This window comes from Mustela erminea, chromosome 1 (assembly GCF_009829155.1).
Source record: "Mustela erminea isolate mMusErm1 chromosome 1, mMusErm1.Pri, whole genome shotgun sequence".
NCBI classification, from domain to species: Eukaryota; Metazoa; Chordata; class Mammalia; order Carnivora; family Mustelidae; genus Mustela; species Mustela erminea.
In genome coordinates this window covers 194667008-194681728 of record NC_045614.1, presented here as the reverse complement: position 1 = coordinate 194681728, position 14721 = coordinate 194667008, and the positions used below count along the sequence as shown (strand labels likewise).

At 39.5% G+C, this 14721-nt stretch overlaps 1 protein-coding gene across 3 annotated transcripts in view; it reads left to right on the top strand.

Annotated features, from left to right (window-relative positions):
- Positions 1 to 3: 3 nt before the first annotated feature.
- The window catches only part of C1H21orf91 (chromosome 1 C21orf91 homolog), a 28818-nt gene continuing 14100 nt past the window's right edge, over positions 4 to 14721 (top strand). Inside the window, exons 1-2 of one of the 3 annotated variants that reach the window (XM_032352918.1) lie at positions 4 to 331; positions 1233 to 1366. In XM_032352918.1, the coding sequence (XP_032208809.1) occupies positions 198 to 331; positions 1233 to 1366 (268 nt within the window). In that variant the 5' untranslated portion in view covers positions 4 to 197. Of the gene's footprint in view, positions 332 to 736; positions 860 to 1232; positions 1367 to 14721 lie in introns of those variants that run through there. The other 2 variants (XM_032352897.1, XM_032352908.1) reach the window with 2 other exon arrangements.

Sequence of the window (14721 nt, the reverse complement as noted above, 5' to 3'; positions counted from 1 at the left end):
AGGGGCCGTCTCTGAGTCGTCTGGTTCCGGAGAGCCGTGAGAGATCCGGCCGGGAGAGGCGGAGTCACGAGAAAGTCCTCGCCCAGGACGCGGCGTCGGTGCCGGCGGAGAGAAGCGGAGTCCGCGGCCGCCGCGCTGGCGCGCAGCCTTACCGTTGACCGCGCCTCTCCGCGCCTCCCCCCAGAAGCCTTCGCGGGATGGCATCGGCGGGAGGGGGCGGGACCGGGCGCGCGGCTGCAGCCTCCGCCGCGGCCGCCTTCGCTGCGGCCGGAAACAATAGTGGAGGAGCCCGAGCCCCGCGGAACTGCTCCTGCGGCGCGCGGAGCCCACGGTAAAGACCTCGCGCCCCGGTTCCCGACCCGCCCGCGCTGCGGTCCCGCGGTCCCGCGGTCCCGCCGCCTTCGCGCTCCGAGCCCCGCGGCCCTTCGCACCGGTCCGCGCGGGGCGCCCCGACGGAAGGAGGGACGGACTCCGGTCCGCGGCATCCTGAGCGGCCGGCGCGCCCCCAACGCCGGATGTGGACTGGGGGCCTGGCTCCCCGCGGCGCTGAGTCTAGGGCTGACTTGGCCCTTGGACGCCTTCTTCCTGGGTGGGAGAAAGTCCGGGGCGAGGGGACCCCAAGGCACCTCCCAGCCCGGCTTGGACACCCCGGCGCCGGCGGAGCCGGACCCGCACGGGGGAGCCGCTGCCCGGCCTTGCGTGCCGGAGCTGGAGACGCTGCCGGGACGCCCTCGGGTGTGCGCGCCTCCACGTGTCTTTTCCCGCCGCGCATCTCCCATAGGAAGCCTCGCTACGTCGAGTTAGCGAAACGCACCCCAGGGTCCCCACAATGAAGACAGCAAAGCGGTGTCCCGAACAGGTCGTTTTTCCTGCATTTAACAGCGTTCAGTAGGTTGAAAGACCCCTGGCGGCCCCGCTAAGCTCTGTGCCTGGGCCGGGATGGGGCAGAGCAGAACCCGCGCAACTGCTTTCCTTCGGATGCCCTCCTCAGCCAAATGAAATACAGGAATCAGAAAAAGGCGCTTGGGCATATGACGCCTGTGACAAACCTTAAGTTTTACCAGCTTCGTGTCATTACACAGGAAGAGTGATACTGAAGCGCAAGTGTGGCGATGCTGGTTTGGGGAGTCTGTTGCATTAGAGAAACAGCATCCTTCTCCCAGGAGTTCCGAATCCCACCCCGCTGTCAGGTTCTGGAAATTGCGTAACTCTCCCTTTCTGTTTCTTGACAGGGGCACTATGAACGAGGAGGAGCAGTTTGTAAACATTGATCTGAATGACGACAACATTTGCAGTGTTTGTAAACTGGGAACAGACAAAGAAACCCTCTCCTTCTGCCACGTTTGTTTTGAGCTAAATATTGAGGGTAAGGACACGGCGTAGATTCATTTGAACTTTACTTTTGCTGAACTAGTTTATAAGGTAAAATAAAATTTCTTGAATGGTTGGAAATTGTGCCAAGTATGATGTGTAAAGATCTGTTAAAGATTTATGGAAAGGAAGCTGAAGTTCTCACCGCTGTGAACTTAAAAATCTTTTTTTTTTTTAAGTCCCACAGTATTAATCCCGTTTTTGCTAATCTAAAAACCAAGTATGTGTATTGACTAGTGAACATGTTTTCTGGGTTGAGACGTTATTGTCAAGTTTAAAACTGACCTGTGTGGATGGTTTTGTTCTTTACCTTGTTGGATAAAATGTAATTGAATTCCTTTGGCCTTCTATGCTGGTACCTGACTGAGGTGAGCTAGAACTCTTTTCCTCAGTGTTGTCTTATCTGGGAAAACTTTTTAAAATTTTTAGATAACCTCTTTTCAATAATCACACACACTTAATAATTTTTAAAAATTAAAAAGTTTTTTTTTTACATTTCTTAATATTATCTCTGAAAGCATATGAAAAAGAATTCTCCAATTATTAAAAAAAAATGTTACCATGTACTATTTGTCTGGATTGGCGTACAGTGGATGCATGTATGGACATGAATAGTTTGCCCTCAAGAAACATGTGGGAGGTGTTTCTTTAATCTTAATGTTATGGACCTTGATTTTTAAAAAATATTTATGACTCTAAAAAGAATCTTAATATTTTTATAATAAAAGCATATAAATATGATACTCATTTTCCATTTAAGATCATATCGGTTATAATAGTTTTGCCATTTAACTCTCTGGAAGAATTATATTTGCTGAACATGATCACTGATGCAAGATCTTGAATTTCTTGGGGGTAAATAGAATACATACAACTTCAGCTTTAATGACTCTAGTAATTATAACTAATTTAAAGGGGCTTGCTTAGAAATATGATTCTTGTATAGCATCTGAATTACTATGTCCTTAATAATACTACAGTGAAAGATCTAATTTTATGTTCTTTGAAAATAGAGTTGGCCCTATATATTCTTTTACATTGTAGATTTTAATTTGGGGTGGACAAAGGCATTAGAAATGATCCAGCTCAAACCTGTATTTACAAACTGAGGGCCAAATAAGACTGTTCAAGGTTGCTGTAGTGGTGATACCATGCTGTTGTTAGGGCCAGACACTATAATAAAACACCTTACATGGATTACCTTATTTAACTTGGAATAGCTCTGAGATGGCTTCTGTAATCCATTTTAAAGGTGATGGATCCTAACCTTTGAGACCTAAGAAGAGCACTTTGAAATCACACAGCAGTAATTGACAAGCTGGGGCTTGAGGCCTGGTGATCTGTTTCCAGCATATATGATCTTAATTCCATTGATCTATTGTCAGTATTTATTTTAGTTGATAGGGCTAATATTAGAAACCCCTTTCCCTGAATCCTAATTAGCTATCCTTGCTACGCCAGCAGCCAGCTTTTCCTAACCAGTGCTTCTGACTAAATCATTAGTGGTGATCGTGCTGTGATAGATTATTTCCACAGAAACCTAAACTTCCATAAGTTGCTTTTCTAGCCTTTTTAAAATATGCCTTTTAACTGGCTTTTTGTCATTATATAGAGAATATACAAATAGTTCTCAGGTACCACTTCTGCAAATATTTCATTTCTGATAACATCTTTTTTTTTTTTAAGATTTATTTATTTCAGAGAGGTAGCACACTTTCTGAGAGCATGGGGGGTGGAGGGCAGAAGGAGCAGAAGGAAAGAGAGAGAGAATCTCGAGCAGACCTCTCACTGAGCATGGGCTATATTTCAGGACCCTACGATCATGACCTGAGCCAGAATCAAGTCTGACACTTAACAACCAAGCCCCCCAGGTGCCCTGTGATAATGTATTTCTTTTAATTTAATTTTTTATATTTTTAAGATTCTATTTATCTGAGAGAGAGCATGAGCAATGGGGGAGAGACAGAGGGAGAGGCAGACGCCCTGCTGAGCAGGGAGCCCAACATGGGGCAATGTAGGGGTTGATCGCAGGACCCTGAGATCGTGACCTAAGCCGAAGGCAGATGCTTAAACAGGCTCAGCCACCCGGGCACCCTGCCCCCTGATACTATTTACCTTAATATGTAAGTAGAAGTTCTATGTTGTTGAAATAATAGTTACATTTAACTTAAAAGACAGTTCTCAATTTGAATTACAACTGTTCCATTTTGTACTCTACTACACTCAAGATTTTATATTTCAAAATGTGAATTAAACCTTCATGAGGAAACATTATTTTAGAATTAAGCATTCATCTCACCTTATTCTCAACATTTTTATATTTATTGCAGTGACAAGCTAGTTTTTTTTTTTTTTTTTAAGTATTTATTTGGGACACCTGGGTGGCTCAGTCGTTAATCATCTGCCTTCAACTCAGGTCATGATCTCAGGGTCCTGGGATCGAGTCCCACATTGGGCTCTCTGCTCGGCAGGGAGCCTGCTTCCTTCTCTCTCTCCCTCTGCTTGCCTCTCTGACTACTTGTGATCTCTGTCAAATAAATAAATAAAATCTTAAAAAAAAAATTGTTTATTTGTTTGTTTGTCAGAGAGAGCGCACATGCACACACAAGCAGGCAGAGTCTCAGGCAGAGGCAGAGAGACAATCAGGCTCCCTGCTGAGCAGGGAGACCCATGCAGGACTCAGTCCCAGGAACCTCAGGATTATGACTTAAGCCGAAGGCCGGGGCTTAACCCACTAAGCCACCTAGGTGTCCCAGTGACAAGCTAGTTCTGTTATAACCACTTTAACTTACAGGAGAAAAGGGAGGGAAATGAGAACTCTGAATTACACAAAATTTTGGTTTTCATATCATTATACAGGTTTTTAAAAGTCAATTAAAAAAATGTGATAATAAAGTAATCATATACCTGAAAAATAACAAGGTATATTCTTGTCTATGTCAATAAATCTATTAAGGTTTTTTCCCCCTGCAAAGCTGTTAGCACAATGCCAATTAATGAATGTTAGAATGTAAGAGAACTTATAAAAACATGACATTTAACTTTACTAGTTTGGTGTAATATTTTGCAGTATAGTAATGTTGATCTTACCTGGTTTCTTAGTTTACTAGTGGCTAAATTTGCTCTAAAGCATGCTATTTTCTCTGCTAAGAAACCAGTTAAAAATTTTCTTGAGGAATAATAACAATTTACCTAATTTTGAGTCCACACATTTGTAGTAAACAAAAATATTTTATGGCTTTGGGATTGCTGATTAGGTCACATCAAAACTGGTCTAATCAAATGGCCTCTTGTTTAAAAGTTGTGTGCATGCATATATTTATAAAATGAAAACAAAAGGAGAAAGAGAAATAACAAGACAGTTAAATCTTACTAGATTTCGTATTCTGAGCATGGCCTTAATTGCCTTTTCTTCTGTGACTTTATAGTAATTAAAAGGAAATAGTACCTACATTTTGAATACTTCCTTGTATACTTCAAAGACCTAAGAAGTGTATTTGAGAATTCAACTCTTTTAAAGTGCTCATAAGATTGATTTTTCTTTGTACCTGTAATTCACCATGAGAATAATTTGCCTATGGATTAGAAGACAGATGCATAAACTTCGTAATACTCGTGGCCTATATCCATGGCTTTTAAAACACTATAAATTTGTTTGTGCATATACTCTAATATGCCTCATAGTACATTATGCTAAGATCTCTACAAATAGTGATGAAATTACTACCTTTCCCTAAGCTATTGAGCCTGGGTGAAAGTTAGCCCAGGATGGTCAGAAGCCGGTAATGAGACTCAGTTGTACAAGGTAACAGAGTCAGAAATGAAACTGAAGGGGAGAAAGATCCAGAATTCTGACGTTACTTCATGCTGTCTGTTTTCATTTTGTGCCAAAAATGTGTGCAAATAATTCTTAGAGCATCCCTACCTTCCTCTAAGAATTGACTTCCTTTCTTTTCTGTGGAGGTGTTTTTTTTTTTTTTTTCCTAAGACTGGATCAGTTCCTCTTATGCCAAGCAAGGTTCTAGGCTAACTTGATGGTGGATTAGTAAGCATCACTAATGCTTACTCGTGCATCTTGGCATTCTCCCCCTAATTTGTTGAACTTTCTAGGATATTTTCTAGAAGCCAACCCAAATTCAGATCCTCGGTATCTTTCTAGCAAGAAAAATCCTAGGTGTTTTTTTCTTGGTTAAGGCACTGGTGAACTTAGTGATTACTATTAATCTTGTTCTTTCTTGATTCTGTGTCTTTGACCAAAACACTGTTCACATGGTTCGTAGTCAGAGAACAGTTTGAATCTCATCAAGTCCTGATTTGGTTTGGATGTGAAAACTGGTTACTGACTACTGAGTCTGTCGTGAGTTCTTCCACGGTCCTGCTTCTGACGTTCCAGCATCTTTGCGCTTCAGTAAAAGACCCATCCCTTGTGATAGGGAAACTGTGTAAGCAGCTAACTGAATCTGGCATTAGCCTCTTTCACTTGTGTCACATAATTGCAGATATCTTACATTGGTATTAAATAAAGAGAGCACTTTTAAATATAAAACTTATGTGACTTGAACTTTAACTGGGTTATCTTTGATATACTTAGAAATACAGCCACGAGGTTATTTTTTTTTTCTTAACAGCCTTTTTGATGCCTTTAAAGTACCTGTGACACTTTAAATAAACTGAACACGTTTTAGTGGCAGTAACAGCAAAACCTCATTATATGATCAGAAAGAGGAAGGATGGAAGTGGCAAGTGGGTTTGGCTGGTGATAAGTTAAATTGTAGAATATTTTTAAACAAAAATAATTGAATCTAGGCTAACAACATCTAATGAAGACTTGGGACTTAACTGGTAAACCATTTATGAGGAGCCAGGTTCCACAGTCTTATCCCTGGCTGCTTCGAAGTTACTCGCAACTTTCCCTCCCTTTTAACTTTGTTACATTTTCTAATTCTAAAGTCTAGGATGAACTTAAAACTTAGATTGTACACAAATTTTGGTTGGGAAGTTTTATCCATTAGGAATGAGATCTGGCTGTATATAACAGGAAATCCAGGTAATAATGGTGAAATAAAACAGAATGGATATTTATATCTCCCATATAAAAAGAAGTTGAGTCTGAAATTGGTATGGTAGCTCCGTGATTAGAAGGTCTCGAGCTGTTTCTGTTTCTCTGTCCCACCTTCCTTACCACATACTTAACCACCTTCAGGGTCATCTGTTAGTAGTCTCCTGCATCTAAAAAGTTTTCCCTGAATTTCCACATAGTAGTTTTTTACAAATTTCGTTGCCCTTTGAGAGAAGCTGCTCCAAGTAAAATCAGTATTTTTCAAAGAAAGGGACAAAGAATATTGAGTAGGCAATAGGTGAAAGCAGCCATAGAGAGAGGCCTTTCTAGTAATTAAAGGTTATTCCACATCGAAGGCAAACTATTTGAGCTCCAGCTCCTACCAACAAGTCATGCTCTAATGATTCTTCTAATCCTGGAGTTAGAACTAGAAGGGATTTTAGCAAAGTGAAGGATTGTATTCTGAGGATGGGTATGCAGCCAGATCACATGTGGACTTGTTGCCAGAGGATTTAAGAATTTTCAAGTTTTTGACCTATCTCAGTATATAACATGTAATGATTACTGCTACTGTTCTTAAGAGACACCCTCTCCCAGTATTTTACTCTGTTAGAAGCTTGTGTGATGAAGGAAGTTAGAGATTAGAATCTTGGAAAAACTCTTCCTACCTTCTCCCTGACTCTGTTGATGATAGACCAACATGGTAATTCCACCTCCCTCACACCTTTACAAGGAAGCTTGCTTTTCTACAGCTGGACACATCTGTCACTCACATGTAACCAGGAAGAGCAGTTTCATATTTGTATTTCTTAATCTTGAAATTATTGTGCCAGAATCTATTTCAGAAGGCCGAACCCAGTTGTTGCCCTTTGTTCCAAGAAGAGTACTTGGCAGAATAACTGTTGGAGCACAGATTTGTTTGTTCCTGATGCTCAGGCTGGGGCTGCACAGTCACCGAAGCGTAGTGATCAGGAGCACAGGCTCCTGAGACCATGTTCCAAAGGTCCAGAAATGCCAGGTCGGGCAGACATTCCAGAGCAGATTCAAATTCCCATTTATTAACTGGGAGAACTTGGACAAGTTACTTATGGGTATCATTACTCTGTCCATTCAGCTAGAGGTATATGCACATCTAAGTTTTATTATTTATTTATTTGTTTGTTTGTTTGTTTGTTTGTTTTTAAAGATTCCATTCATTTATTCATCAGAGAGCACAAACGGGGAGCAGCAGGCAGAGCAGACAGAGGGAGAAGCAAGCTCCTGGATGAGCAAGGAGCCCGATGCAGGACTCGATCCCAGGACCCTGGGATCATGACCTGAGCTGAAGGCAGGCTTTGCTTAACCAACTGAGCTACCCAGGCGTCCCGCCCATTTAAGTTTTAAATAGGAAATGATTCATATTTATTTTCTCCCATTTAGAGACACAGTATATAGCTAAAGTGCCAGGAGAAATGACTAGGAAGGTGGGAAACCCTCACTTTGCCAAAGATTTTTAAGCAGAATCAAGCATTTTTATAGCTAACAGAGCTCTCCCATCAGGACTAAGAGATAAGTGGTAGTAGTTCGATTTGTGTGTGACGAAATGAAGGCTCTGAGGTCAAGTACAGGTGCCTTAAAGTCACACTGATAGTAAATGACACAAGGGATTCCCATCAGGTCTCTCATGTCAGAGCTGTACCACTGTGGGGAATGAACATTTCTGTTCGCCCTTTGTCATATTTTAAGAGCTTAAATTAGAGACCATAGCCTGATGCCGTTCACTCAGTGGTTTTCCTGATGTTTCTGATTAGTTCTGATAATCTGTATAGGTTTTTGTTTTTCTGTTTTTTCAGTGTTGGCATACTCTGTCCTAGGCTTTTTATCCTCAATCTTTGGGCTTTCCTAACCTGTTATATAATGAAAACTAGCAAAATAACTCCTGCCTCCTTTCCCGCTTCTTCCCCAAGCTACACATCAAAATGTGCAACTAATTTTTAGACATTTTTATCTGTATAACCCATAAGTTCTTCAAACTAAATGTCCAGATCTAAGCTATTGTTCCTACCCTGTCCAGATCTCTTTTCAGAATGAGTGAATGAGTAAATAAGCGAATTCCCCCTCCACCCCTTTAACCAAAACTTCAGGGCTGGAAGTCAAGCGTGGAGGAGGTGAAGACTTGACAAGCCTAGCTAAGAGCTCGGCAAGGTGGCTCCACAAAGAGAACCCAGCTGTATCTTAATTCTGAAAAAGTTCCTTCTCAAAGCAGCCTTCCCTCCCTTTCCCTGCCCCTTCCCCCCCCCCCCCCCCCCCCCCGCACCACCACTACTCTCCCCACTGTTCTTTTCCTCACAGCACCATTTTCTTCATGGTACTTGTTATAATTATTTACTGTAATTGTTTCTGTGTGTGTTTGATGTGCTTCCTGCCCCCATTTGTAATTCCATAAGGGCATGGACTTCTTTTAGAGTCTCTTAATTGCTTGTACCTAATCAGCAGCAGCACGAGGACTGTCAAGGAATAATGAATATCTGACTGATGAGAGAATCAGTCTAAAGGAGACTTCAGAGTACCACTTTTCTTTACATTTCTTTCCCTTTAAACTTGCTCACAGTGAAGTTTTTCTGCTGTTTTTCTGCCCTTTTACAGAATTTCATGAGATCTTTCTGGAGTCTACTATAAAGGTCTTATGAATCTTACTAATAGAACTTTGTACCATATTCAAAAAAATAAAATGTAGCCAATAATACTAACTGATGATAATTGGCTCTTTTTCAATCAGGAGGATAAACAGTATTTTTCCCCAAAGACTTTTAACAGAGCTGTGTTTAGAAAGAGGATTTCTAGATTCATTTGATATGTTGCATTTCTATTATTCTGGATACCCCAGCAGAGCAATTTGTGCTCATAATGATGACCCCAAGGCACTGGATGATCCTGAGTCCTTTTTAAATCAGTGATAAAAGCATATTCCTTAAATCATTAATTTAAAGTTGAAAACAAGGAAGCAGAATATACAACCCAGAATATCTTGGAAATAGCATCATAATTTTATAATTATATAATTATTTATAGAAAAAGGGTTAGTTAGAATATTTTAAAATGGCATTCTGGTTCAACTTCATAGTTATTTCATCCCATCCTGTGGTCAGAGATGAAAAATGTTTTATGAGATACGGAAATAAGTCTAGATTGAAAATCTTTAATATGTAGGTCAAAATTATTCTCAGTAAAGGGATAGAATTTTTGTGATTAAAATAATTTAAAACTGTTACTGGAAAGTTGATAAAAGAGAAATCAGCTACCCAGAAATAAGAGTAATTTTTCTATTGCATACAAAGTAATATTGGCCTGTAAAGAAAGAAGACAAAGATAGGTTTCTCTGTTCTATGGAAGAAATGAAATACCACTCTCATGTTGGGAAAAGCTAGTTCAACTGTCAGTAGATACTTAAGGCACTTGGACTTTAGATAAGGGACTTATCTAAATAATGGGTATTGTTTGTCAAGTATTATGAACTTTACATGCATTGTTTTATTTCTTAATATAACTGTATGAAGTACTGTGTTATCCCAATTTGATTAATGAGGAAAGTGAGCAGAATGTTTAGGTAACTAGTCCAAAATTGCACAGCTTACATATTCAAACCCAATGCCTCCAACTCTAAAAACCAAGTGCCTAAATCATTTCTGCCTCCAAAGAAAACTAGGCGAACTATTAAAATTTAGTAGGTACTAACTAACTTTTAAGCAGAGTTAGAGATGAATTATACAAATGTGAATATTGAGGCAAGGAACGAAACGTGGGTCTCAAGAGACGTGTAATTTTTAAAAATTATTTCTACCCATATATTATTTGATTCATCCATGTTCATTGGTATATCTGAAAATGTACATTTCTGTTGACCGAAGAGAGTGGAGTGATGTTGTCTCCATATAGATTATAATCTCAACAAACAATCTGTCAAGAAAATACAGTTTTTAGAACTCGTGGGTTGGACTGGTAATGATCAGAGAGAAGGGACACACACATGTGACTTGTCTTGTCATCTCCAGAAGAGATTAGCTAGTGGAGCATAGACTGGCATTTACTAGAATCATGCAGATGTCAGCTGGTAATGAGGGTAGTGGTTCTAATGCTGTTCTCTTCCTCTTAACCATCCAGGTAATGGAGGCTCACATGCCCTGATTAGTCTTTCTCTCAAGAAGAACTAGGGTTCTGAGTAAAGGAGGCAGTCAGTGCAAACACAAGGGCAAATGTTAGCACCATTTCTGGAATTGCACACGATGTTCCTTCTGCTCATCAGCCCCAGTAAGTGCCTGGGGATGCTGTGAGAGAGAGAAACGGGTAGTTTGTGAGGTGAGTTTTCTAGTTTCTGAGTTTAGAAGATAATGAGCAATGAACTTAACTACATCAATAGAACATTTTAGAAATATTTAGGACATACATAGAAATATTGCACCTCTATTGACATTGTAATAATAAAACTTGTAATTTTCAAGGGTTTATTACTAAATATAATATAAAAACAACATATCTTTATATTTGTATAGCACTTTGGAAATTAGAAGGTACTTTTACAGCACCTTAAATTTAATCTCCATGTTATATAGGAAATTAACATTGTGTATTACAAATATAGTTGAATTTCAGATATTTTCAAATATATGAAAAATGTATGTGATTGAAACCAAAGTGGCTGACACTGAAAAATTGTGAAAATGTGATATTAACTATAGTTCTAGTTAGAGTGGGTTTAAATTATGCTAATCCAATTTGGCACACCATCTGTTAGGCTTTTGATAAGGGAAATAAACCCATTAAACACAGCCTTGGATTTATAGTTTGTGATAAGGGAATGTCGTTTATTTACAAATAATTTTAAATTAGTGTATCTATTTTTGGTTGCTTTTTGCCATTACTTTCTCAGTTGTATACCGGTAAGGCAGAATAATGATTTGTGCATACCCATTAAAATCTAAATTTCATAATTAAAGCTATGTGGTTGGGTCCATGGCAATTTTTTAAGCTCAGCTATTTAGTAAATATTAATTAAGCAACTGCCAGAAATTTTTCCAGTAGCTAAGGATAAAACATTGAACAAAACAAACATAAATCCCACCATTGCAAAATTGACTTGAGAGGAGGTAAAAGACAGTAGAATAAAGGAATTATGTAGCATGTTAGAAGAGGATAAGGAATTATTTCCCTTTATGAGGTATAAATTCAGTCACTAATATATTTTTCCATGTATTACCTTACTTAAAATTCACACTTAATGTTCATTTCCTATGTAGTAATGTGGAGATTTTAGTAGACACTAAAAACACCTTCCTGTCTCTATAAAGTATTCTATAAATATAGTTAAATGACATTTTTTTAAATGACATTTTTAATACCTAAAGCTTAGGATAACTGGTAGAATAATATCTACAGTGAATTTAAGGAACAAAAATTGCCAGTCTGATTTGAAAACAGCCCAGTTTAGTGGCATTGGGGAATATTTCAAAATTAACATAAGATACTTACACATACATAAAATATGTTAAAATTTTTGTATTCTTTCTACTTCCTCATTAACACTATTAATATTTACCCTGAGGACATTTCTGTTTATTATTATTAAAAAGTCTCCTTTATAATCTTGACTATGTGACTTTGGCTTCTCAGAATATTTTCAGGATATCAACAATTTTCAGCTCAATGTCAAGCAACATTCTGGCTGTATTTGTACTACAAAGTAGAATAAATACAATATAGATAAAATACAATTCCTACATACTGTATCAGAAAGTTCTCCAGAAAGCTTTTAGGTTACCAGTGTATTTATTAACTGTGTCTGATGAATACTAGCCATGAGTATCTTGAAAAAGAAATTAAGATCTTAATTAATCCAGTTAAGTGTGGATATAGAAAAGTTTCATGCTTTTTACACACCGTCTTCTTCCTCCCACTCTTCTTAATCCATTTATTTACCCTCTCCTCCATTTGCTTTAACTTGGGTTTACTCGTCATCTTACCTACCTACAGTTACCATCCCTGTACCCTGCCAGATTGACCAAAAGGATCATTAGAAGGGCAGAAATGCTTTTGTCTCCTATATTTAAAAGGAAAAATCAAGTGAAAATTCTTTCTTTCCTTTACACCATAGTTCTTAAAACAGCAGTGTCCGTCCAAGGTCTCCTCTGTCTGTGCTCCCATCTCACTCTTCGGCGCCCTGTCATTGGTCACCATTTTCAAAATCTGACATTTAACATTTCCCACTTTTTGGAAATACTTGACTCCCTGGATTCTATGATAAAATATATGTCTTCTTTTTTCTATCCAGTTTTCTGTCTTTCCAGGTTCATTGACTGTTAAAGGTCCCTGAAATACTAGTGTTTCACTGAGTTTTGTTCTTGCCTTCTCATATTGCACTCCTTGATTTCTTTCACTGCAGTGTCTTCAACCATACCTCTACTTTACCACAGACACAGTGCCAGGCCAAACCAAATCTTTCTTCTAAGTGCCAGATCTGTACATTCAACTGCTTGCTAGACCCCTCCAGTTAGGTATTCTGAATGTGTCTTGAATTCATTTCTTGAACTAAATTTATCTCTACTTCCATAAATACATATAATTTATATTTTATTCATCTTTTGTTCACGTGAAACTGTGGGCTCCTTATGCAGAGATTTTGGTTCAGTAGGTCTAGAGTTGAGTCTAGAAATTTGCATTTAATAAGAATCCCAGCTAACTCTGAGGCAGGTGGTCTCAGGAGCAAGCTTTGAAAAAACACCATTAGTGAGTGAAGAGTTCCAGGTTCTTCAGGACTTTCCATGTAGAGTTTTGTAGGTGCAGGGATGTATAGAGCAGAAATCTTACCTAGGCTCTGCTGTTCAAGCTGTGTGCTCTGGCCGGGATGATTTTCTGATATACAAAGGCGAATTGGCCTGTTAGTTAGCAACAGGTCCTATCTGCTACTTGGCTCCTTCTACCCACCCTCTTTTTGCAGTCTGTCTTTGAGCCCTATTGGTTCTCTCCTATTTGTTACCTGCTTTTCATTCCCACTGCTATAATTTTGTCCAGGCCCTTTTTCTTCCTTAACAAGTATTTCCTCAAGACCACTTAATTCATTTCATAAATTTAATCCCTTTATCCCCATCACTGCCCTGCACCCCCAGTTCTCTCTCAGTATTGAGAAAGGTCTTTAAAGTACAGATCTCTTCTTGTCATTCATTGTCCTAGAACTATCCACTGACTCCTTGCCATTTTCTTCAGGTTAAGTTATTAGCTCCCTAACGTGACTTTTTTTTTTTTTTTTTTAAGATTCTATTTATTTATTTGACAGAAAGATCACAAGTAGGCAGAGAAGCAGGCAGAGAGAGAGGGGGAAGCAGGCTCCCCACTTAGCAGAGAGCCTGATGCAGGGCTCGATCCCAGGACCCTGATATCATGACCTGAACCGTAAGCAGAGGCCTAACCCACTGAGCCACCCAGGTACCCCTCCCTAACATGACATTTAAGATGCGTTATGATATCCGTTCAGCTGGCCACTTGGATCTTGCATTACTCTTCCAAAGGGGTGCCCCCTCCATCTCTGCCCTTTCCACTCCGGTTCCCTCCCTCTCTTTCTCACTTCATGTCTTTGTCTAAGTTTTTCCTCTCTTCTAAACACCATTTACTTCTCCTTTCTCCTAATACGCGATGGCTCAACTTTTGGGAGTACATGTATTATATAGAGGAGATGGTGAATATAGAAGCCCTGCGGTAAATATATTTAGTATGTGATGCAAATGTTAGTATTTAAATTCAGATACAGAAGGATTCTGTTTGCATCTCATCTCCAAAGATGAAATAGTACTGAAAAGATTCCTGTGATTTGTATATTGAACAGCTTCTCCATTGACAAAATAATGTTTTATGTACATTGAGGAGGCTTGAATTTATTATGAGTTAACCTTTTTTTGGGGGGGTGGGAGGCAGAGAGAGACGGAGAGAGAAAATCTTAAGTAAGCTCCACGCCCAGCACGGAGCCCCTTGTGTGGCTCAGTCTCACGACCCTGCAATACCTGAGCTGAAATCGAGTCGAATGCTTAACCTGCTGAGAGCTATCCAGTTGCCCCTGAGTTTACCTTTCTGTGATTTGATTTCACTAGGTTTTTCTGCTCTAGCTTTCATCATTTCCCGCGTGTAGCAGCTGCTGATTTTCGCGGGGGGCAGGAGAACTGTTTTCATTTGAAGGTAGACCCTTTTCCTTGCTACATACATTTTTAGTCTAAGAAAATTCTCACAGTCTTGATAAAACTTGAGAATTTTAGGCATATGTGTGTCTT